Source organism: Anser brachyrhynchus (assembly GCF_964034855.1).
Source record: "Anser brachyrhynchus genome assembly, chromosome: 12".
Classification (NCBI taxonomy): Eukaryota; Metazoa; Chordata; class Aves; order Anseriformes; family Anatidae; genus Anser; species Anser brachyrhynchus.
In genome coordinates, this window is record NC_137707.1 from 8,118,556 (window position 1) to 8,143,738 (window position 25,183).

At 38.3% G+C, this 25,183-nt stretch overlaps 1 protein-coding gene and 1 long non-coding RNA gene across 12 annotated transcripts in view; both read right to left on the reverse strand.

The window, feature by feature from the left end:
* CDH8 (cadherin 8) overlaps positions 1-25,183 on the reverse strand; it is a 360,605-nt gene that overhangs the window by 128,732 nt on the left and 206,690 nt on the right. For 3 of the 11 annotated variants that reach the window (XM_080552802.1, XM_080552793.1, XM_080552794.1), the window contains exons 1-4: positions 21,233-21,658; positions 19,210-19,359; positions 6,470-6,560; positions 6,114-6,376 (exon numbers count right to left, since the gene is read on the reverse strand). In XM_080552802.1, the coding sequence (XP_080408928.1) occupies positions 6,114-6,376; positions 6,470-6,560; positions 19,210-19,230 (375 nt within the window). In that variant the 5' untranslated portion in view covers positions 19,231-19,359; positions 21,233-21,658. Of the gene's footprint in view, positions 1-2,415; positions 2,526-6,113; positions 6,377-6,469; positions 6,561-18,818; positions 19,160-19,209; positions 19,360-21,232; positions 21,663-25,183 lie in introns of those variants that run through there. The other 8 variants (XM_080552795.1, XM_080552798.1, XM_080552797.1 and 5 more) reach the window with 6 other exon arrangements.
* The window catches only part of LOC308176744, a 48,544-nt gene continuing 45,712 nt past the window's right edge, over positions 22,352-25,183 (reverse strand). Inside the window, exon 3 of the long non-coding RNA XR_013938563.1 lies at positions 22,352-22,567. This is a non-coding gene — a long non-coding RNA (uncharacterized lncRNA). The remainder of the gene's footprint in view (positions 22,568-25,183) is intronic.

Genomic DNA, 25,183 nt, shown 5'->3' on the forward strand with positions numbered 1-25,183 from the left:
ATATATTGCCCTAAGATTGGAGATGGAGGAACATGAAAGTGTTCAACCTTAGTCGGTGATACTCCCAGAAACATACTGAAATGAGATTTGAGATTCACACTGTTCATCCTTCTTTAAATTTATTACATTTTAAGAAGATATTTCTTGGAGCCTGTCCCTAGTTAAAAAGAAACTAATGGAATTTATGCAGACTCAGGAGTATTTGTTTCGAAAACACTACTTTCATCAGGCTTACATAAAATGTTGTATACTACATTTATTGGCTTTGCAGCAATATTTAATTAAGAAGAGCTTTTCTCAGAGCTACTTATACTCCTGCTGACTAAGCTGATTTAGCCCATGTAAACAGGAGTGTTCTATGAAGTATACAGCCATCCCATCTCCTTCAGAAGCACAAAAGAGGCACAGGGAATTAGTGTTTTCCATAAAGAATACAGTGAAAAAATAAATGATACATTTCAGCTTCTGGGATTTTATTAACTGTAAGTAGGAAAATTAGTGTGTAATTATGGTTGCAAAACAACAAAAATCTAGGGCTCAGAAAGCAATGTTGACTTTGCAACATTTCAGATATTGAATACTTTATGGCATATATTTAAATCATAGCTAGCAAATATACAAGCGTATATTAGAACAGAAGGAAAAGTGGAGGATCTGAGTGTGAAAACTTTGCATTAACACTGCATTAACATAGGACCATATAATACCCTATGAAACCTATGCTAGGGCTTTACTACACCTATATTTCACCATGATTTCTTCCATTCAGGGAAACAGCATGTAATTCATGCCTAAAGTAATGAGATCCTTAGGTGTATATATTTCTGTTTTGTATCACTGAGCACTACAGTATTTTCAGGCAGACAAGCTCACTGCAGGAATAAAAAAGCAAAACATATGGAAAGAATTTGTTTAATTAAAACCTTGTTTGCTTTGCATATATGTATCCCTTGGACTTCAACAGAACTATTTAAAATTTTTTAAAAGTAAGATTCTACCATTTCCTTGTTAAGAGATATAATGTATGTTGGCAATGAAAGCAAAGATTGCATAAAACATGTATAATGTAGAACATACAGCTTGAAGCTATTTATAAGTGCTCTCTGCATTTCCAGGTTTGGTTTTTACAGTAGCACAGCCTGAAGCATGTAACTGTAAAAACATCATGCCTCTCTACTGCTCCTCCTACAGGAAAATTATTTCTCCTCTAAAGGCCTGGACCTAAGCACCATATATCAAGGGAAAAATCTTCATTGCTCTGAATAGCAGGAGTTGCCTAGCTCCTTGATTCTACAAACCATACAGAAATCTCCATTTAACGGAGTGAAAAGACACGTCATGCAAGTCAGAAGGAAGGAAGACGAGCTCCCTGGTCACGGATTAAAAATTACAGGAGACTCCACCACAGGAAAGAGCTGACCTGGACACATTCTGTCTGAGTCTCACTAACTCGGTGGGGTTTGTTTCCATCCCTGTCCAGGGATTTCAGAGCAACTTCCCAAGAGCTAACACAGCCCTGCTGCCGACCACAAGCCACAGATGTGACTTTGTGGCTGTGCATGACAGAGCTGCAGGTCTTCCCTGGTCATTTCATGAATCTCATCACAGACGGCATGCAAAATGTGCAAAAATATTACTTGGAGACTGGAAATAGGTAAATTAAAAACGTCTGGGGAAGGTCTGGGAGAAACTGGGGAGTACTCCAGGAGCTGTGATACCACGGAAACAGCACCAATCTGACTGATGTGTTCTTCTGTGGCTGGACTCAATTGCTGGTTCATTTAGTGTTAAGTCAGGGAATATGAGACAAGGACTTTTGTCACCTTCATCTTCTTTTATGTTCTCTCTTTGCACTGTACTTACAAATGACAGCCATTAATTCATTAACTATCCACGGTTTTTGCTTGAAAATGTCTATGAAACTGTGTCCTATCCCATTTAAAACACACACACACACACAAAAAAAAAAAGCAATCAAAACAAAAACAAAAAAAATCACATTTACTATAAAACAGGAGCTAAAATAGCATACTCAAAATCTAATTTCTTAATGCTTCTTAACTATATTACCTATTTCATTGAGAATTCAGTGGCTGTCTCCAGCAAAAGAACAGTTGCATCATCTGCCATGGTGCTGTAAATGCATGCAGAGGAGACTGAGAAAATGCAGCAGTGTATATCAAGTAAAAGTTCTATCTAACTAATCAAGTCCACAAGGACAGCATGCAGTGTCACAAGACATATCACTCTACAGTTGAATGAGGTTGTCAGCCACTGGGAGGTCTGCAAACTGCTGACAGCAATATACAGTATATGGAGTCTTCTAAAGTAGATCGAATAGCTTTGGAAAGCATGTACCTGTTTCCGAGGACGAAGCAAAGAAAGAGAAGTACAAAAGGGTATTTGTAAATCTACCTTTCTACATTGTATTGCTGCAAACAAAATCAAACTCATTCCAAGTAGGTCACATCAACAGGAAAAAGGTTACTTCGTAGGTTTCTCAAAATGCACATGCAGAGTTCTTCCTGTACAGATAAAAACAATATGGAATGTAGGATACTACGTGCCAAACTACAATGCAATGTTAATACAGACTAAAAAGGGAAACAAGAATCTTCCTATATTCTGAAATCACTCAGGATATAAGTATTCATATACTTTTTTTTTTTTAACAGGTGTGTGAACTCCAGTAGAGCTGCTTATTTTAAGTTTGAACTTGGTCCTACTCAATCTAATGGTGAAAAGTGACATAAAAAGTGCATCTTGTTAAAACCTGTTGTAAGAAGTTCAAGAATAAAAGCAAAAGATACTCTCCTGTCCTTTACTTGTCACTGCAGAAAACTACCATGCTTTATAAAAGAATTCACATTAAACCTCCTATTTGTCTCATCCCTGATTACTTCATTTATTACAGCAAATACAATGAGAACACATTTATTAATACATATTCATGCAGAACAGCAATGAGTATGCGCCTTTGAAGACTGTGCAGTTGTACTGCAACACTTAAAATTCTGAAGAAGTGTCTTTATGCCTAGAAGCTGTTTCTCCTGGAAAAACCTAGCAGCCTAATAAAAGATATTACCTCTCTCTGTAAATTCAGTCTTACTAAACTTTCTCAGTATTTCAGAAACTTTAACATGAGATCTTTTTAACTAACAGAATGAATGCACGGACTCTATATTCAGGCTTCTATTTAGAAATTGATTTGTGTTTTGTTTGTATTTAATTAATATCAATTTTCAGTTTTATTTTGCTGATGTATGTTTCCATTCCATTAGAATTGCATGCTTCTAGTCACTGCCTTTCCACCCACTGACTTGAAAAACATTATTTAAGTATCAATATTATGCTTAGCAATTCTTTAGGGATGAGAAGTGTGCTGTAAAGTTGTACTTGAAAACAGCCATTAAATTCTGCTTGTGTGTATACTATTTCTGTTAGTGCAGAAACGTATTTTTCTAATTACCTGTTCATACAAATTACATAGAACTATGAAAAGTACCATCTACACTCTGTAACAGTGTATAAGGAGACAAAATGCACAACCAAAATCTACATAATTAGATTTGCTTCAAGAATGTTCCCTTTGAAGCACTGAACTGTCAAAGAATATATTTGTTTGGAGATTAAACATGTAAAAGGAACTTACAGGCAGCACTGTCTCTAAAATGGCACAGAACCACATCTATGCCCAGAAAATACAGTTTATCGGGTAGCATCCACGTTTGGTAGCATTCGCTCCATAATATGCTATAGCGAATTATTGTAGGGAGGCTTAATATTTTATGGAGTGGGCTGCATTCAAAGTCTGATGAAATAAATAAACAAATAAATAAATAATGGTAGGTCATATGGCAAAAAAAATACTTGCTAAAGAAAGGCACAGAATGAAGGAGATACCCCAGCTGTGCAAAATCCTTTGGCAGCGGACAAAATGGACAGGTTGGAGGAAGAATAAAAGTAGAAAAGACATGAGGAGGAACTAGGTAAGTGCAAATCTACTGAGTTCTGAAAAGAAGGTTGTTTTTCAATTGCACTGGATAAGAAACCATGAGGGTGACAGAGGACAAAACATAGCCCAGCTTCATGGAAAAGGAGAGCACTTTGCTCGTGACATTCTGTACACCTTGAAGTTTTGGGAAGAAGGATTGCCATGAACTATGATTGAGGGAGTTGCTACTTTAAAGTCAGGAAGGACTAAGAGCATCTCGGCAAGATGTGGAGTTTTTCTGTGGCCACCAACTACAGCAGAGTTTGAAAGTGTCTGTAGTACTCAAACCTTAGGGAAAAAAAATCAGAAATATGGATGATTTTTTATTTTTTTATTTTTTTAAAAAGAGAGTGATAAACACAGACAAGAATTACAAGAATGTTTTAAGCCACTTTCAGGAATAAACCATGGATTTCTCCCTATGGGAGCAAATTTCACTTTTTGCTCTTTTCCATCTATATCATGTGGTGTTTTAATTATGCAGCATTCTCAACAAATAGATCATCACAGCATTTTAGAGTAGCTAATTCTATTCTAAATGCCAGCAGAAGATGGGATAATGTCTTTATTGGTTTGGCTTTGTTTAACCCACCGGCTTCTGTTCACTAATGACTTGAACAATTCAGGATATTATATCCATAAAAAAAAAAAAAAACACCTTATATTGTAGAAATCTCAAGACTCAGATGTGCTCTTAAAATCAAACTATTACAAAGCACAAACTAAGGAATCTCCCCAACTACTTAAAATCAACTGAAAATTATTTTAAAAGCTTATGTAAATAGGTAATAACACACTCTGAAAAGAACAGGTTGGAGAAAATAGTTTAAGAAAATATTTTAACCTCTGAAATAAGCATATTGCTGTCCCCCTGAAATTGAGATTTTTCTGACCAAAGAAAAACGAATGAGAACAGATCAACAATACCTGATCTAAATGTAAATTAACATAGCTCTTGAAAGCTACTGGATCTAAAGTTTATTATGCTGTCTGACCCTAAGTTTAGGCTACAAAGTGAATATAGTAGGGAAAATTTGGAAATATGCTTGACCTATAATTTCTTTGATAATAGGTATAGTGGTTGATACTCTCTACATGATCCTATATGCTGGTCATTTACCCAGAGAATTTCCAAAATTATCACAAGGTTAATTGACATCCATCAGTTTGGTTTGCATCCATCAGTTTGGTACACAATTTTAGTGGCCAAGAAATACATCAATTTGCCTGTTTTTTTAAAAGGAACTGAAATTTAGAGATAAACATACACAGTATTTATAATTTCTCACTGTAGGCCAGACGTATTCAGGATCGGATAATTCTTTCCTAAGAGTAAGTCTAAGATAATTCATTCCTTGTGAATGCAGATGGCACATGATCTCTTTTTAGAGAAAGTGCAAGTCTGATTCACTGGTTGGGGGTAATACACAGAGCTATGAATAAGCTAATGCATGGCAAGAATCAGAGGTTTAAGGCAACAGTCAAACTAGAACACAAGGAAAAACATGGTAATTTTCCTTCCGTTCTTTTCATCTTCCTAACTTTGAAACTAAACTAAAAAAACTGTCACAATAATGTTATTTCATATGCATGTATATCAGAATTTCCCTATAAACTAGCACCTTGTACTTTGCCATATATACAACACTTTGCTTTGTGATATTTTTTTCTGTTATTGTTTTTACAAAATCCTCAAAGCATAACTACATTCTGTGTAATCAGACTGGAGACAGAAAATGACCTATAAGAGTAACAACCTTTTTGAATGAACAAATAGGAACATATTTTGAATTCAAAGTAACATATTACTAAAAGCTGCTTTAGTGAAGAGTCTGCACCTGATAGAGATGCAGAGTGATGACTAATGATATAAAAGAAAGGATGTGTACATGCTCATGCATTTTTGTCATAAAAATGAAATATGTATAATTTTAGAGCTAATAGTGGGCTAACTAACCAGAAAAACATATTTAAAGCACAAATTTATGTATATTAGAGAAGAATTTCAGAATGACAGAGCACCTCAAATTTGAATTTCTTAGCAGAGTTCAAATGACTGAAGACCTTCACAAGCTATACATTTACATATTCAGAGAAAAAAAAATGAATGTTGCCTTACCCGGCCAACTAGTATTGGTTCAGGTCCAGAAAATTCTTCTAATACAAACATTTGATTCCAAACCCAGCCTCTCTTGGAGCGGTTCAAAACCCTTTGTTCTTCAGTTAGCCTTTTTAGTCCTGTACTGGATCCACTTGGTAGTACTTGAGATTGATTCATTGGAGCCATAAAAATGGAAGGAAGTACAGTAATCCATAATATTATTAATGGAGTCCATGTATCCATAAGCATTTCCGTTAGTCTTTCTGGCATTGTACCACAAGCTACGCAAATCACCACAGAAATGAAATTATTATTTTGCTTTCCTCCAGACTGTAGCAATCCAATTCATCATGCAGTACAGAACATTTACTTACAGCTCCTCCATGTGTTTACAGCACAGTCAACGTAAAAATAGCTTAGATTATAAAAACATGATCCATTGAGTTTTCCAGTCATTAAAGATTCCTGGTGGGGGGAGAAAAAAAAAGGTCATATCAGTGACTAAAGAGCTTAGGAAAGTGTTCTGAAAGATCTCATTTACTTTTACATCGTAAACAAGCCACGTTAGATTTTCAATTTGTAGTATGCAATACTAGTGTATATTAAATAGTTTAAAACAAACAAATAAACTTAAGCAGTTCTGCAAATTCCTTCATTGCCTGCAATAGTGAGGGAAGACCCAGATGAGTATTCACACACACTCAGGAACACATTTTACTTGTAGTTTGTCTTGGAGCCTAAAGATGTTCTGGCCCTATTACTAGCCTGTACTTTTTATGCGGTCATAAACGCTTAGCACCTCAAATAATGAGAAGTCAAATAAAATAATGATCTTCCATATAGACTTATCTTCTTTTCCTCCACCAGAGAAAAAGATTTGCTTCTGCTAAGCGTGTAAAGCTCCAGTAGTGCGTTCTCATATCAGTAATCATCAAGCTGCAACAGCACAGAGCTCAGCAAAACCTTCACAACCCAGTAGACGAACAAGGCTGGTAAGTCCACTGTGAAATCCACAATTCCCAAAACGGAACACTACCAAAGCCCAGGTAAGCTCATTTATGCACATCTGCCCTATAGGACTCTCGGTGTCTCTCTCTCACTTTCAGAGAAAACTCGCAGTCAGATTTGATTCCAAAGACATTTTCCTTGGTAGGCGCATGGGAGCATTTTGTCTGTCTTTCTCCACCCACCCTTCTGTGTATTAGAAGGCCACATCAGGTCTCACCTCAGCATAAATGTTCCCTGAAATGGACAAGCAAGTTAACATAGCAGGGCTAGCTAATGCCATGGTGATTGGCAAAACCTGAAATGCAGCCATAGATCACTTAGCAAGATAAATGTAGCACAGCCCAGGGAGAAGGGCTACATTACAGCTACTCTAATGAAGCTGGAGTTTTGTAAAAAGATTCCTGATACATTTTCATTGACTGATTCATATCCAAGCAATCTCAAGAGAAACCACTGTATACTAGGAAGGCAGAACTGCCTACTCACAAACTTACACCATACCCGAGGTTGTTTTTTCCCTTTAAAATGAGTTTCTAGTGTTGTTGAACTACAGAAATCTTGTAGGGGTTGTTTACTGGGGGCTGGGTTGTGTTTTTTATTTTTTGGATTCAGACACGCTGATGGAGGAACATATTTGAAGATGTGAATTATGCCAATAAATGTTAGCTGTTATTTTAAAAGCAAACAATGTAAAAAGTCATTTTTTTTAAACTTCAGTAATTGCCAAAGCAACTGTGAAATGTATTGCACGAAAATCTGAAACTGTGAGAAACTTGTCTTCTTAAAAGGGGAGAAGAGCTGTTATCAAACTAAAACTCAATATCTCAAGTACCATGGAAGAATGGTAAGCTAATAGTGCAGTGCTTTGACAATGCATCAAGAATGAGGTGAATACCCATTACGGAAGTAACTGTGTAGCTTAGAAACATCATTTAGGCCTCGTTGCCAACTGAGATGGAAAGAAAAGAAATCAGAGAATACAATGTGCTTTACAATGAATTTTTGGGAAAAATGTGAGAGAAGGAAGAGAGGTCTTCAATATTTCCCCCTTCTCTAAACGCCAGAGAAGAGAAAAGGAAACGGAGCAAACACTCAAATTGCTCAATGGGAAGGGTCTGCCAAAGCATCTCTGAAAGCACTTTTGGTCTCAAGAATTAAAGGGAGGCTATTGCTGCCACTGTCTGGCACGTGTTAAAAGGCCAGATTTCTTGGAGCACATTTGGCTGTAGAAGGTAGGAGAAGAGAGAATCAGCCAAACTTGAAATGACAGCATTGTACAGTTTGTTTGTATGGGATCCTTGTGGCATGAGTGGACTTGTGCGTGTGTGCACTGAGACAGGTTTTTCTCATTCTTTCAATAGAGCAAGAATTGAAACACAGGAGAAATAAGACCACTGTAACACAGAGTAATAGCCATCATTTTCAACCAGTACCCAAGATTAAACTCAAAACTGGGACAATAAACTGAAAGCACAATTGAAGAGTCTTTTTCCATCACTGAGGAGTTTCAGTGTTTATATCCAAAGTGATGTTTGACCCAGAAATGGAGGCCCACCAGAAACCAACTACTATGCTATACCTTTGTCCCTGAAAGCCTTAAAATGAAGCAAAGTAGGTCATGACTGATTTTCTTACTCTTCCAGTTCAAATTTCTATAGTGGTTTCTTTTTTTTTTTCTTCTACTCACAAGACCAAGTAATAATAAAGTAAAGCACCTCTTTCATATTCAAAAGGCTTTTTGAAAACAATTCCTAATTAATCTGCACAGGCTGTCTTTTTCTAAAAGAGATGAAACAAATGAGATAAAACACTATGATGCTCATAGAAACATTTTTGTTTGAAGTAAGAACAGGATATTTGTTTTTCAAGCTGCTACTCTGAATCTTTGGCAAGCATTAAGTTCACTTCAGTGCATCACTCTTCATTTCCACCCCCAGACTTCCTGCCTGTTACTCTTCACTTATCCCAGCAAATTTCGGTCCTATCCCCCAGCACTAATGCATCAAGCCTCGCTGTGACTGGACTGTCCTCGTGGTAGTTCCCTATTCAGCAATACCTTAATGCAATCGAATCAAAAGCACACCAAAAATATTAATAATGCACACACCATGTCATTAGACCTAACTCAATGAAATAGTCCAGGGAAGGGTACCATTATGCAAGCACAGTGAACGAGAAACTGTAAGAGATTCTCATGTGCCAACTTTCCTGTAGGCAGGTGCTAGGCAGTGCAATGTAAAAAAATATTAATAATAATCTTTTGCATATATCCATGTACTTCATGGAAACATAATCCTCCTTTAACAGTAGAGCTTGGTAAGTATCTCTACAGCTGAACCTAGACTGTTGGAACTTTCTGAGAAACAGACTGCTCTGTCAGTGAACAGTGGCATTTACTTTGTACAATGCATGGAGATTGGACTGTCCCCAAATCTCTTGTCCAAATTTGGAAATAAATTTCCTTCTCCATTCCTGGGTGCAGAACACCATGTATGTAGTTGGGAACCAATTGAATGCATCATTAAATGCTTGTCCCTGCAATTTTCATAGTCTAATAGGAAAATCAAGAAGCGCTGAGTTACAATCAGGTGTAATCCTCTGGTTTAGATGTGTAGGAGCACATGATAAGGCTCCTGAAACAGGCTACTGTAACAGTACTAAACAGATGCATGCAAAGGGAGCTTTTGGAGCCAGAAAAATTTGGCAGAAATATTCTCCCTTCTCATGTTACACCAGGGTCTAAAGGAGCGATGAGCATGGACTGATGGTGAAGTTACTCCAAGAAGCCAAAACTACTTCGTGCTAAGTGACTGGGAGAGTACCAGCACATGGCCCTTAAAAGAGCATCTTTCCAGCTTCATAAAACTGTGTTGCTTTTGATAAAAGCATAATGGCTCTGGGCTGTTTTCATTAACAAAACCTCACCGTTCTCTAAGTGATTTCCCAGTATAGCACATGATATATGCAACTACAGATACAACTCTAATTCAGAAAAGCTCTTTACAAAACAGCCTGTGTTGGTCATGTGGCCCTGAGAGGGGAAAGTGCTATTTAAAATATAAAGAATATAACAAATAGATGAAAAGAAGTGTCACACTATGCCAGATAGCAGAGGTTCAGAAAACTGTCTTATGTTTCAAACACGTAAGACTATTTGTACATTTGGCTCTCCATGCATAATTTACAGTGAAATAGGGATAAAGCTAAGCAGTTTGTTTTCCACTTATTCTAAATGATGATAAACTTTTAGAAAAATATTATTCTATTACTATTACAAGAAAATTCATTTTGACAAGTCAGAATCAGGTATGACAGTAGTCATAGTTGATATTCTAACTGATGAGGGTTCTCATTTTGTGTAACCTGTTGTGGGAAGCTTTGTGGTTCCTAGCATATCTGAAATAATTTCATTGCAGTTATTTTAGAGTCAGCTTGTAGCTTTAAAATGTAGCCACTGGAATGCAGTAGATTTGTTAAAAAAAATATAAAAAGGTTAAAAAAATGTAGCTTTATATATAAACTGCTTAGTGAAAAAGAAGCAGAGTAAGATCATAAAAAGCTTTAAAAAAAATCAATTTATTTTTAGATTTCAAACCACAGAATATCTATCTCAAGTAAACCACTTCATTACAATGCTAGTGCGTTGACTTACACCATGATCTTAGTTTGAGATTTTACAGCCACTCTAGTGTTTCTTCACATAAGAGACATATGGGGTCATCGTAAGATCTACAACAAAGGTGTTTTCTTTTTTTTTTTTTTTAAATTTAATTCTGCATTTACCTTATCATTCATAGTGATAAGCAAGAGCTAAGGCCTTCAACCTCACTATTTCATTAGGTTATATTTTATCAATTACTAAACAGCTGTTATTAAGTTAAAAACAAACAAAACAAAAAAAAAAGAAAAAAAGAACAAAAAAAACCCCTTGAAACTCTGTTTTATTTAAATATATTACACTAGAGAAGCCAGAGAAAAGTTGGCGATGTATACCTAGAGCAAATTTTTGTGGAGTTTACAGAACCTTTTAGATTTTGGACACTAAATAAATCCTTTAATGTGCATTCAAAAGACTGATATCAAACTGTCACTATATGATGAGGTAAATGATACATAAAGTCAATGGAGTTCCAGTGGAAATGTTTTAGATCTCTCTGTCCATAATCCCTGCCCTTGATGCCTATTCAGTACAGGCCAACCTGCATCACAACACAAGCAACCTCCAACAATAGAAGAGAGGTGTTCATTTACCCATCACCCAGAGTTCCAGCTAGCACGGCGTGGCAGCAGGCAGGCAGCCTTTGCATTTTGCATGTCTCCTTTGGAGCCTTGAAATTCCATCTGACCCACGGGGGCTTTCGTGTCCAAAAGAATAAATTGAATTTAATTTCTGCCAAAAATAAGGATCCTTATTTCTGCCAAATGATTTGAGCTGTGGGTAATGATTTTCATATAGATTAGGAGAATAAAATAGCAAGGTTAATCAGGTGCCCTTAACAAAAATGTACATTTTGTGACTTCCTTTATTTGGAATTCATTAAGCAACAGTGAGTTTCTCTTTACACTATCACAAGTCTCCCACAGCTCATGATCAGGTATTGCATTTCCCCTGTCAATAGGGCTGCAAACTCGGGATCTTCATGGCCTGCACACAGGCATACATATTTTGTACCTTTTGGCATTTTCTTTGTTAACATCTGTGAATTCCTTGTTATTGTTCAAATTACTTCCCCCTCAGCCCCCCCCCCCCCCAACTGTTTCTCTGTTTCCTGCCTTTCTGTCCCCACACCAGCTAGAGTATCTTTTGTGGTTTTGTTTTGGCTTTACACAGCTCTTCTTGTTCTTTACGCTCTTTAGGTATCCTCAGTACTGCAGGTACGGGCTGCACCACTACTTAGGCACCACCACTTAGGCTTCCCAGTCCCATTTCTCCAGGCTTCAGACAGGGTCCTTTTCCATTCATTGCAGCAACATGATGCAAAGCCTTCTCACCGTGGGAAGCACAATTATCATTCCTCCATTGATCCTCTTTTAGCAGCACCGGAAAGCCTTAAGTTTTCAACAGTAAAAATACAAGGCCTTCGCACTCCCTAGCATTTCAGTCTTACTTGTAGGAATCATTCCTACTTGTAAGAGAACTGCAATGAAGATTTTAATTTGTCATTAAAGCAGAGCAAAACCAAAGTCCATCAGAATAGATCGAGACACCATAACCAACAAATAATCACGCCATCTCTGTCCCCTAACTTTGCTACACACCCATCCTGTTTCCAGCACATATCCACTCTGCTGTACCTGAACTTGATTTTAAATTGCAGCCGTCTCATGTTTCTCCTGCAAAACAATGAGTACTTTTTGCTATAAACAACAATTATTTTCCAGTAGATTACTCATGTGCATAAAGAGTACTTACATGCATAAAAAAAATTAAAGTAAGAAACAGTTCTTCACCGTAGTGAGAGGTGAAGAGGGACTGAGAGTGCAACCACGTGCCCTACCAGGCAGTAGGAAAGATGTGCTTGCAGCGCCCACTAGCCAGGGCACTTGCGTGCCCTGGTATGCCCAGGCCAGGCTTCACCGCCTCTCTCATCTGTCAGCCAACTGCATGGGCAGCCACTCCCTAACCCAGTTCTGTCAAAGTGATCTCGTTAACTTAAACGCTTTTAATAGGAAGGTGTCTTTTAAACCAAATTATTTTGACAGAGCTGGGTTAGGCCATTGCTCACGCTATTCTTCCACCAACAGCAATGCTAATTTACAAAGTTCTTGCAGTCCCCTGCCCCCAACATGCCAGCTGCATGTGTCCCATCATCCTTCTCCATTCTCAGTTCCTCTCCTCACTGCAGTTTACAGTCCCCTTCGTTATGCCATTTGCGAGACAACACCAAAAGCCAGATCAGTGAAATGACATGGCTTAAAAAAATTCCAAAGCCTCATTTCAAGAAGTCTTTTCCTTTACATTTATAAGCCAGATCATTGCCCAGATCTAGTTTACAGCATGGCTGCACAAGCAGTTGCATCAGCACAACTGAAGAGCCCATAAGCTACAGGACAATGACAAAGTTTTGAAAACAGCTGTACTGCCTAAGAGCATATGAAGCTTGGCTATGTACTTCAGAGAGCAGACACAAAAGGTTGAATCAACAAAACTGAATAGAGGGTAACTTCTGGAAAAGAGGAGGGAACTGAGCAGCTACGGTCAGAGGAACTACTTAATAAAACTCTGGCAGACTCCTAGTATATAGCCATGGCAGTCTGATGCGGCTCCACCCACCGATGCTGGCAGATTTTAGGGACGGAAACCTCTCCCAGGGGCTCAGCAGCAGCCAGAGGTGCTGTTCTGAGGCTGTCTCTGTCAGGAGGGGAGCTCCCAACCACCCTGGCCACCTGCAGCACACACCACCGCTCAGTGGTGAGCCGGCAGCCAGGTTGTGGGCTGTACATGTTCTAGGCATGGCCCCAAGTCATAATTATACTTGGTAGCTGCTCTGAATTTTACTGGCTAGCAGTGATTTTAAGGGACTGTTATGTCACCTGGAGTTAACTGCAACACAGAGCAGCATTACCCACATGGCTTTTCCTCTAGGCAAAGCACCTGAAATTTCAGAGGAAGGAAAATGTTATGCTAACTCTGCACTAGCATGCGGGGTAATGTACACTTGAAGAGTATTTCATGCTGTCAGAGATGTGCAGGAAAGAATCCTGCCAATCGGTGCAAATCAACTGTCCAAGTTTATATTATATATTTAGTGTAGCAATTTGCTTACAGTTGCTTAGTGAATCAAAGGCAGTTATCTAAAGAATTACTTATTTTAGCATCAATGGTAACAGAATCCACCTCTCTTTCCTTTGGTCTCAGATGTTCTGTCCTACTCAGACGCACACAGAGGAATTCGCTGTGCAAAGATATGCCACCAGGTTTTCTAAACTTAGTCATGCATTGCTGCTCTTTAAAGACATCCAAGCAGTTCTTTAGGTTATTAGGCAAGTTTTTATACTTGCTTCAATTGCTAAGGGAACATCTTAAGCACAGGGCTCACCAGGCCTTACATCTGACATAGAGCAGATGGAATCCATATGCTTGCACCGAGGTTATACATACAGGTACACGCATGCAAGTATAGAAATGCAATGGTTTCCTCACTATATGGACCTATAATACTGAATGGAGAGGTTCTTCATCCACCTTCACGTTTATTATTAGCAAAAGCTGGTCACTTCAGTTTTAGGGTTACGTTTCAGAGGCAGAGGGAAGAATGAGAAAAGCTTTTTAAAGATAAAGATTCCTCCTCCTTAGTTTCCTTACTCTTCTCCCTTAATTAGAAAACACTGTGACCAGTGTCCCAGTGTCCTAGAGAAGAGGCTGCTACGGGAAATAGGTCATTACACAACCTGACTAATGCTTTGAGATAGAGAAAATGCTATGTGCATCACACTGAAATATATCTTTAATCAAACAATTTAACAAATTGGCCCTTGTTCTTTGATAACAGAATATTCTTTAATAATCATATCTACAAGGTCTAATTTATGTTAGTGATTAGCTAAACCTTATACTTTTTGTCAAATATTTACTTTCATTTTAAAAAAAGAAATGTAAGAGTTAGTGCTTAACTTCTATTGAAATCAACAGAATTTCTTATTGGGGATAGTTTTGGTAAGCTTTGATGCTAAAATCAATATGGGCCAAAGTTAAACCTGCCAAGGCTCTGATACTTTGTATAGAAACCAGTCAGTCTCTGGAGAAGTGTTCACTACTTCATACAACCAGACTGCATAAAAAAATTAAATAAATAATAATAAAAGTTGCATTGCTAGCACTGCCGAACTATTTTTCTGGTACATTTTATTATTACTTGCGTTGTATAGCACTCAGAAATTTCAGTCATGAGTCCAGCTGTGCTAGACATTGTGCAGACACAGAACAAAGAGGCAGTATGTGCTCCACAGAGTTTGCAATTGAAGTAATTGACTTGTTTGATTGCATTTCCACTCCAAAGAAATGAGTATCCATAATACTTTAGGTGGATATCTTTTTTTTTTAAATAATAAAAAAAAAAAAGACAGCTGATACCAAAAGAATAGACATTAAAATGACAATATAGCTATTTTATGTCTACCATAGAACAAAAAGTATTTGTGAACTTCCCTTTCAGCTTCTTATACTTAGAAAAGTAAAAAAGAAAAAGATTTCTTTCCGGGTGTATGGGAGTCAGATACCCTACCGATCTGTGTCAGAACATCAGTTCACCGCATGCCATCATGCTGAGAAGCTCACGATACTAGCTCAAAATGGAGAAAGAAGAAAACCAAAACCTGTTTGAACAGCTAAGGTGGTCCAGAAACTTAAACATGACAAAAATAGTCATATCTGCGTTGTTTTCATTCTATATGTAGTAAGAGGAAGAAAGTCGTTTTTATTCTCTAAAGTCCCCAGATTAAAGTGATTTTCCTTCGACTAAAACAGAATTGCGTTACATACAGATTTAATAGCTCCAGCTCATGCCAACCTCATCTCTCAGACCAAGGTTCGTTTTTATGAGGGTGTATTACATACTTTGAAGACCTATACCACTTTTAAAGGAGAGAGGGGAAAAAAGCAAGTTGTGCACAACACGAAGAGAGCTCATAAAAAGGCAAACAGATTGGCCTGTGACTGAGAATTAGGTGTTAACCATGCTCTGCCTAGGGCATCGTTTATCATGAGAGTTTCAGCAGCTGGGATGTGCTTATCCTGTACTTGCTGAAAAAATGTTTAAATATTAATGGAGAACATAAATATCTTGCTTTCTGGGCTTCTTTTCCGGTCCTTTTTTTTTTTTTTTTTTTTTTTTTTTTTTTAAGTAGAACAGAGCTCTCATTTTCACTGGTTTTCTTTAAAGAATGTCAGATATTCTCTATGTAATTAAGCAAAATACAATAATTAAAGAAAAACCCACAAGTTTTCCTGACATGTAATCTGATGAAACTAAAACTAAAAAAACACGTCTGCTCCTCATGATTTAGTGAAAGCTATATAAACTTGTCAGCCACATACAAATGTGTGCATAAACTAAAAAAGGAGAAATGTGATCATAACTGGACTATTCTAACTACATACAGTACTGCTGCAGTAAACTTATTCAAATCTTTTTGCTGAAACAGAAGAAGTAAGAGGTGAAGGATTTTAATTTTGCATTTTTGAAGTTGATTGCAGTTTTCCAAGCAACTCGTTAAAGTTGATGGTAAAGAATTGGGGTCTTGCAACATGATCATATTTTTCTTTTTTCTTTTGCCACATTGAGGTTTTTATTGGTTTTGTTTGCCTTTTATTTTTAATCTGACTTTTGGAAAAGCACAAAAATAAAGCTCATAGACTGCAATACAGAATCCAACAAAAATTTCACTAGCATTAAGTTCTGATGGTTTGTTCTGAAAACACAATCACAACTATTACATTCAATCCATAAGAGGGGTTCACACCTAAAGGGTTGCTTAATTACAAAAAGCAAATAAGGAAAAGCACTACCTGTGAATGCATACAAGTCATCTGCATTAGCATTTAGGGGCTTTAACATAATGATTTTATACATATATATTAAATATATACATATCTGTGATTACAATAATCAGTGACTGCAAAGGAAATGGATTTAAATGTTATTCTGTGTTCCTCAAATTAGTCTAAGCATTCATTGCTTCCTAAGAGTAAGCTACTTCAAATGAAAATAGAATATATTAGAAAGTTGAGGCAAGGAATTAATGACCGCCAAGAGTGGCTGTTTTCATAATATTTTTTAACTCCCACAGCTGGTTGCAAAGATCTGAGCAAGACACACCGAGCAACACCTTTTTGAGGCAGTCTATAACTTAGGCACCACAGGGTTCAATAGACGCTTCTTGTGGAAGGTTTTGGTTCTTTGGATCTAAGATGGGTTCACATTACTAATTTAAAGTCTGAGCAAGGTGCTGATCATCCTCAATTTCAAATTATTTTCACAAGACATATCATGCTGCACACCTTGGAGAATCAATTCTATGAGTATTATCATTGCACCTGATGGATAAAGGTTACAGTCTCATGCCTAGAAAGTAGGAATCGGTTTCCTGCCTGGAGTTAGCTGCTTTAAACTCTATCCATTGGTACTGAACTGGATCAGAAGTCATCTTTCCATTCCAGCTTGCATGTAGCACTTTAGTCCCCAGTGCTTTCTGCAGGCAAAATTGTATTAATATAGTTGAAATGCCACTGTGTTGGTGTTATTTACTTGGTTGATAAAATGAGAAACCTACTGAACAGATTCCAAAACAAAAGGAATAAGAGATCTATCTGAGAGGAAAAATATGTATATATAAATTTGAAATCTCAGACTGACTTGGACTTTATTTTGTTCTATTTCTATCTACTGCTCAAACAGTTATGTTCAGAAAGCTATGAAGTGAGCCACCTTTTCTATGGCAACAACACTAAGAAAAACGTTGAGTTTCCATCATCTAATTTAATTCTATTGATGTGATCTTATGGTAGCGATGATGCTTAAAGTGTTCCAATCTCGAAATGCTTTAGCATTTCCCTCCCACTGAAAGAATTTGGTGTTATTTTAAACTCATGGTTGAAAGACTCTTATATGATTTTCAGGAATGCAGATATAACTCAGGTGTATACTATAAACACACAATTGTCATTATTAATAGTATATCCAAAAGGTCAGACTAATGACATTGCAGAGGATAACAGAACACAAAATGAATACTGCTGAGATATATAGTATCTTACAGTTCTTGGATATGCTATAAAAACACTCATTTATACTACATAACATAAGCTGTGGCTTTCTGTTACAGAGTATTCATAACCATCACTTGGAGATGCGTAGCATCAAGAGATTACAGTATGTGTTCACATCTCGTTCAGAAATTTAGAGGTCAGCTTATTTTCCCCTTGTCTTATTTTTCCAAAAGTCTCTCAACTTTTGGAAATGAAATTATCTATATGTAACATGGGTCAAATGGGGGTATTCCAGGTCCCAATTTTCAGTAAGTGGCTGAAAAAGTCCCAGCTAAAGTCTCTAGGGCACTTAGGTTTTCCAAAATGAGTGCTTTAAAAGATAAAATCTGCAAGTACATGATAAGAAATAGAGTGAAAATTCAGGGAGTACTTCAAGGGGTAAGAGACATAAATCTATAACTACAGGCAATTATTTGTTCTTACCTGTAATGGTTCTAAATACCAAAGAAAGGATTTAAATATATTTTTTTCTAGCAAAGAAGACTACAGCATGTTTTCATAGTGATACAAATAAAACGTCCAAAGATCAATTAATGGATTAATTTTTAAAGGTGTGGTATTATTGGAAAAAAAATAAAGATTACCATTGACAAAGAAAATCAATTTAAATCTGATTGTGAGACCACTTCCCCATTTACAACTCCGTTTTGGACCTCAGTAGCTGACATGAATGAATGAACTATACTGAAAAATCACAGAGTGACTTTGTCTAAGGAGGATTCTATCTCTCACAAAGATTTTGTTTTTTGTTTTTTTTTTTGTTCTGTTTTTTTTTTTTTTTTTTAAATGAAAGGTATGAAAGGAAAAGATGTCCTGTACATGGATACTTCTTATCAAAGGCAGCTGTGTTTGTTCAGACACACATACCTCTTACTTTTTTAATCTCTTAAAAAACAACCGAAGTTACTCTCTTGGCTAGCAGCCTGGTCGGTTAACAAATTGCTCACCTGTATATTTTAAGAACCTACTTCCATGAATACTTCAATCTCTGAGGACATTGAAGGCTGTCAGCTTACAACTGGGCATGCAAACTGAAGTTCTCTGCAGCCAGGATGCAAGTTTTACAAAAAAGGGAGAGCTAATAAATAGTAAGCCTAAGAGGAAGTTAGCAGAAGGCTACACTCATTCTATATGCAGTGATGTAGAACAATAAGGCCGAACAAATGAAAACCTTAGACTAGAATATTACATAATAATCAGTTCTCTTCCTACGGTTTTCCTGTTTCAGATATTCATACCATTACGTTGGGAGGTGATACTACAGAGAGCTTTTGGTTTTTGATATCACGTTTTACGGATGTGAAATTTGATAAATACACAAGTATGCAAAATACCAACCTCTTCTAGCTGCTTTATCATTTTTTTAAGGTAGGTGAAGGGCACGCTGGGGTAATTTTTCAGTCTTCCAAGTGTATTTATTATTTATTTATATTTACTGAGAAGCTTATCATGAAGTCTCCTCTTGTTCATAACAGTCTGGTGTTGAACCTAGATGAGGAATACCATTCATACAAAAGTATTGCATATTTCTCCTCATCCTTATTGCAGAGAAACTTCAAGAATTTACAAAAGAGGATAAGCAAAGTTAAGAGGATTCTTTATCTATAGCTTCAGTAGTTATCAGCTCTATTCTTTAATTGAAACTGAAGTAAGCAGCTGTTAGCTTCCCTTCTATTAAGCACTAATGTGGTAGATTTGAAACAATAAACAGTTAACGTTATTTGATTTCTCACAATCAGCAGCCCCCCAAAAAACATCTGGCAGCAATACCCAGAGACAAATGACTAGCCATTTACGCGATCAAGTTGACTGTTTAAAAGCGTCAGCCTTTATGAAAATTTTAAAAATATTTATTCCTACATTCAGAGGAAAGAAAGACAGAGTCATTTACATGAAAAAGAGCGTGTGCGTTTGTGCCTGTCTGAAACAGGGGAAGAAGGAGGCAGAAGTGAGTGCATGGAGTTTGATACCTGTTGGCAACACAAACAGGTTTGTGTAACGCCGTTACGTGCCAGGTTGGATAGATTCCACTCTATTTACTCTGGTACTAAATGCAAACTGTTTGAATTGAAACAGATTCAAGACATGACTGAACAGCAACAAACCACAAAGGAATTCCTGCCTGCGTTAAGTGGTGTCACCTTCATGGCGGTAGGCACTGTCTGAATAAGGATTTGAGTTAATCTCTTCTATAATATCCACAGAGAAACTGCCATCGGTTTTCTGTGCTGAAGCTTTGCAGTTCTATACCCTGATCCAGCGCCTGCCAGGCTCCCCAGCCAAGCACTGTGTACAGGTCTGATGCTGTCTAGCAGGGATGCTGTCTGACAGCTCCAGTCTCCCGACTGGGATGCTGCTACCCAGCAGATACTGTATCCAAGCAGAATCTAGGGATGTGTTACTCCCCTGCCTTCCTTAAAGAGGAGAGGAAGTGTTCAGTGGAAGAGCTGGCTTCAGGGGTCGACAGACTCCTGCATTTCTTCTCTGGGAGCCTCAGCAGTGATGCAGCTAATGAGTGACTGGAGCTAAGGGGCTTTTTCCCTCTCCGAAGTTTCAGCTGGCTGCATTATCTGTTTAGTCAACCAGAGACAGGGAAGCAAAACAACTTGTGGGACAGGGATGACTCTTGGCTAGTTACAGCTAAATATTCATTCCCCTCTCAGTTTCTAAGAGGAAGAGCGTTTCTGAGATACTTTCCTTTCTGAAAGTAGGAAAGGAAGCTATCATATTGTTTCTACTTATTTATTTATTTGAAGGGTGCAAAGCTTGGGGGGAGGAAGGTGGTGATAAATCAGGGGGATTTCCCCCCCTTATGGTTCTTCCAGCCTCCTCCTCCCTCATTTACATATCTGGCTACTGGGTGATTTTTATTCTCAGCACGAAAACTGCAATCTATTTCAATGCATGAATGCAGCCCCGCATCTATTCAACACAGTGAAATAGCCCAAAGATTTATTGTACCAAATAAGAAACCAAGGAGAAGAAATGGGTTTTCTAGTCTTGGAAACAACCCTCTTTGATCCAAAGTCCTCCTGATCCTTTAGAGGAGGGATGGAAAAAAAAAAAAAAAAGAAAAAAAGGAAAGAGAAATAGCCACACCACCATCACCACCACATCTCCTCCCAAGGGGAAAAAATAAATGCTAACTACCATCCCATGACATTTTCATTATCAGGAATTTTCAAAGATCTGACTTAATGAGCCACTATAGTTCAGCCTAATACCGTACCTATTAAGGAGGAAGGCACTTGCACAGTGCACCTTGCGAGAACACAGACAGGCACTAAGTCAAAAAGAAATCTACGGAGAGACAGCCCTCCGCCAGCGAGACATAAATAATACTAATAAAATGAATACTCACTCTTTCAAGGACCAAGGAAGCAGCTTGCTAACAGCCCCTTCACACACAGATTGAAAGCGTGAGGTAAGAAAACATTAGGCAGTCCCTGTGAATAGGCAGGATTCTCCAGATCTTCTTTTCATGCTTTTTGAGGCTGCTGATGCTGGAGGAGATGCTGGTTACTTAGCTTCTCGGGTTTCTGTGCCTGCATGCTAAAGTGCAGTTATTAATTTCTCCCTTTGCACAAGCCACCGGCAGCAGCACGTCTCCAGGAAAGCAGGGATATTCCAAATAAATCCACTAATTCCGGCTCTGAGCGCTCCAACGTGCCTGCCTGCCAAATGTAACTGTGAAGTGATGTGGAAAAGTGAGCTGGGAGCCTCCCCTGACAGCTCTTATTGGGCTGATCTCGGAGGCAGGTCTAGCGCTTAGAAATTCATGTAAGCAGTTTTGGGCGGTTTTTTTTTTTTTTTTTTTTTTTGCCCCTCTCCTTCGCACCCTCCCCCCCCCCCCCCCGGCCAGCCTTTAACCCGGTAAGCACACAACTTTTCCACACACCGCGGAGCCACTCGTTCCCGGGGAGCGGCGGTAGGCGCTAACTCCGAGCCGGGGCATTTCCCTCAGGCCGGGCAGGAGGGCGCCAGGGGGTGGTGGTGGTCATGGGGGGCTGCTCTCAGAAAAGCGGGGTCACTAGGGAGCAGCCCACCGGGGCTGGGATGTGCCCGGAGCGGCGGGAGGGAAGGAGGAGGCGAGGGAAGGAGCCCCCAACCTCTGAGGTGATTCCCGCCGTCAAGGGGAGGCCGGGGCTGCGGCACGGGGAGGGCGGCGGGGACGGCGAGGAGAAGGGAGCCCAGAGGGGGATAGGGAAGGGCAAGAAGCGGCGGGGTGGGACAGGAGGCAGCTGTTCATCTGTGGCAGAGCCTGCGGGAGACACAGGCAGGCACTCTGGGGCTGGGGAAGGCGTTATTTAAGCACCTCTTACAAACAAAGCCCAGAGAAGTGCAGGTATTTAAATTTTCTCCTGTACTGTCTTAAAGCCAAGGGTGGCCATCAAATTTCAGAGCAGGAGGCTGAAGAAGCATAAAAGCAGAACAGAGCCAAGACCTCTCCCCCCGACAAGAGATGGCTGAAGGGCAACCGTGGTACAGTAAGTTGCTCACCATCACCCCCTTTCCAAACCCTCTGCAAAGGACAGCGCTGGGATCCTGTGCAGTCCCATCCTGGCGAGTACTGGAAAGGGTCTAAGGGACAGCGAGGCCCAAGCACCCCTAGTGCCTGTTGGCTTCAAAGGGCTGAAGGTTGCTCGGCAGTCTGAGACTCAGCAGGGCTCCAGGTAGGGCTGAGAGCCGAGTGCGCCTGGGGAGGGAAGCACAGGAGGCAACAGAGCAGCGAGCCCTTTGCCCACCTTCTTCAGCAACTGAGTTAGTTGTCTTCTGGTTTATAGTACACATACCATCCATGAGCAGATGAAATGCTTTATATTTAATGTTAGAAAGCTGATCTACAAAGTTAACATCACCTTCCCACCCTCCACACATTTTAATGTTTACCAACAGATAAGGGATCAGTATTGTTAGAAGCAGAAGGTACAGACTGACTCTTAAACTGGTCCAACAATTCACTAACAGTGTTGTGGAAGCTTTAAGTGCACTCACTTTCCTCATCATTCTACATTCTACAGCTGTAGACGAGCATTGAATGGGGTTTGTTCAACTTTATTTGAAGGGTGGTCATTTTCAACTCATCTATATGATCTACAAGTCTTGTAATCTTAAGCAAAGAAATAAAATGACTGAAAAGGGATCTAAAGATCCATCTACAGCTACAGAAAGTGGACCCTAATATTTTTCTATGTAGTAATACAGTATAATTTAGTTTCACGATTGTTGGTCTTATTTTTCATGCTGATGCTATATGTGCATGAATGTGAGACAGTGAACAGCAGAAACACCTGCATGTGAAGCTCTTATGTGCTTCACTTTAACTTACTAGGGAATATAAAAATTGTTATGTCAGGTAACAGGTGTACCTCTTGCACTAATGTTCATTCTGCAAAGCCCCAAACTCAGAATACAGGAAAATATACCTGGAATTTGACATGATTTTCAAGGGCAATGGAGACACCTAAGTATTTCTGTGCTCCTCTCTGCCCAAAAATTTACTTACAAAGCTGTGAGTCTGGGATGATTACTTGAAGTATGGATAAAATACACAATACTTGACAAGGCAGACAGAGCTTTGAGGGGAAATACAAAACAATTTGCAGTGCAATAGATAATATCAGTAGTGTTGCTTCCCTTTACTAGGGGTTCCACTGAGGCAAAGGGTATTTTTTCTCTTCCATCCTTCCAAGATGGAACAGCACAATGAGAATATAGATAGCATCACAAAAAAAAAAAATCATGTTTTAAGTCTCTGGTTTTACCCTGTGAATCAAACTTTAATTTTCAGTAAATGTAATTGCATACCATGTTTTCATTTCCATTGAAAAATATCTGATGAAAGCAACCAAGAATAATTCTTACTAGTGAGAATAAGTTATACTCCTTTGTGTTTGTCTAGAGGATAAAAGCTAAAAATGGAAGAGGTTGTGCCTCCAAGTGCAACCTAAAAGTTTAGGCTTTGTTTTGATTTGAGTCTGACTTCTGCCATTTGTTCTGTTCAGCCTTTCTGGCAGCTGGGAATGACTGGGGCAAATGCTATGCTCTTTCATCCTCAGTTGTGCAAGGAAGTGGTATCTGTCGTGTTAAAATGGATTATATCATTCATGGATTCCCCTGTTGGAGAGCCTTTAAGATGAAGCAGTAAGTCCTGACGGAAAAAAGTGTGAAATCGTCTTTAATTAAAAAAAAAAATCTTGGAATAGCAAAATATTTACAGCTTTCTGCATCCTACCCAAACTTGATGATTTAATGATATATTTACACACATAGTATCACATAATACTGAATATACTAGCGAAAAAATGTTTCCTCAAATATCTTAAAGAAATTTTCCTCATATGTATTTATCTCCTAAATGGTTATTTCATTCTGCAAGCAAAAAGCAGCTCTGACTTCAATTTAAACTAAAAATCTTGATCCCATTTCACTGTAGTGAATAAAAAAATCAGCTGCAAAATATATGCGACAGAGTGCAACCTGGTTCAAACTGGAAATCAGTTTTTAATATTATATATTTATACAGAAAATTCACAAACTTAACATTTTTTGGACTAATTGTGACTGATAAGGGCAAAGAAATTAATCTCTGCTTTAAAGAGAACCTGTAGTTCTCTTCCATATTATTTTGCTCTTATGAGTAAGAAGGATTACAAGCCTAATGTGACTTCTCATTCACATACAGGAAATATCTGTTTACATTCTAAAAATGTTTGTAATATAATGGATGGCAAGCATCTTTCCACCCTTTCATTTTTTTGCAAAAATGTTTGCGATTATCTGTAAGTCTTTGTTCTTCAGCATCGCAAAGCAGCATAATCAACTGTTTTCTGAAGACAGAGCGCCGAGACCTTACCGCTTAAAAATATTCAATAGAAATGACTTGAAATGAGCTTTTAAGGGGCAACTCAATCACAACAGAGCCTTACAAGGGCTGCTGCTGATGTAAATGCTTCACGTCATCTCATTTAAATAACAATGGGAAAGTCAAGAACTTGAAGGGGGTGGGGAGGAAGGTGAAAGGAAGCATGCCTGGAAGAGAAAACACTGTGGTAATTCCTCATATTCAGGTTTTATTCCATTAAATCACCTAATAATCAGCTACTGATACTTTGAGGAAAGTAGCTGATGTCAGTTTAATACACTTTATAGGGCCTGATCCAAAATTATCTGAAGTTAATCAGTCTAGTGAGAATTACTTGATTAAGATAAATTATGAGCTTACTGCCCGCAACTTTTGCTTACAGGGACTTCTACTAGCATACCACTTCAAAGTAATAATATAAAATTAATAACTAATTCGAACCTTCTA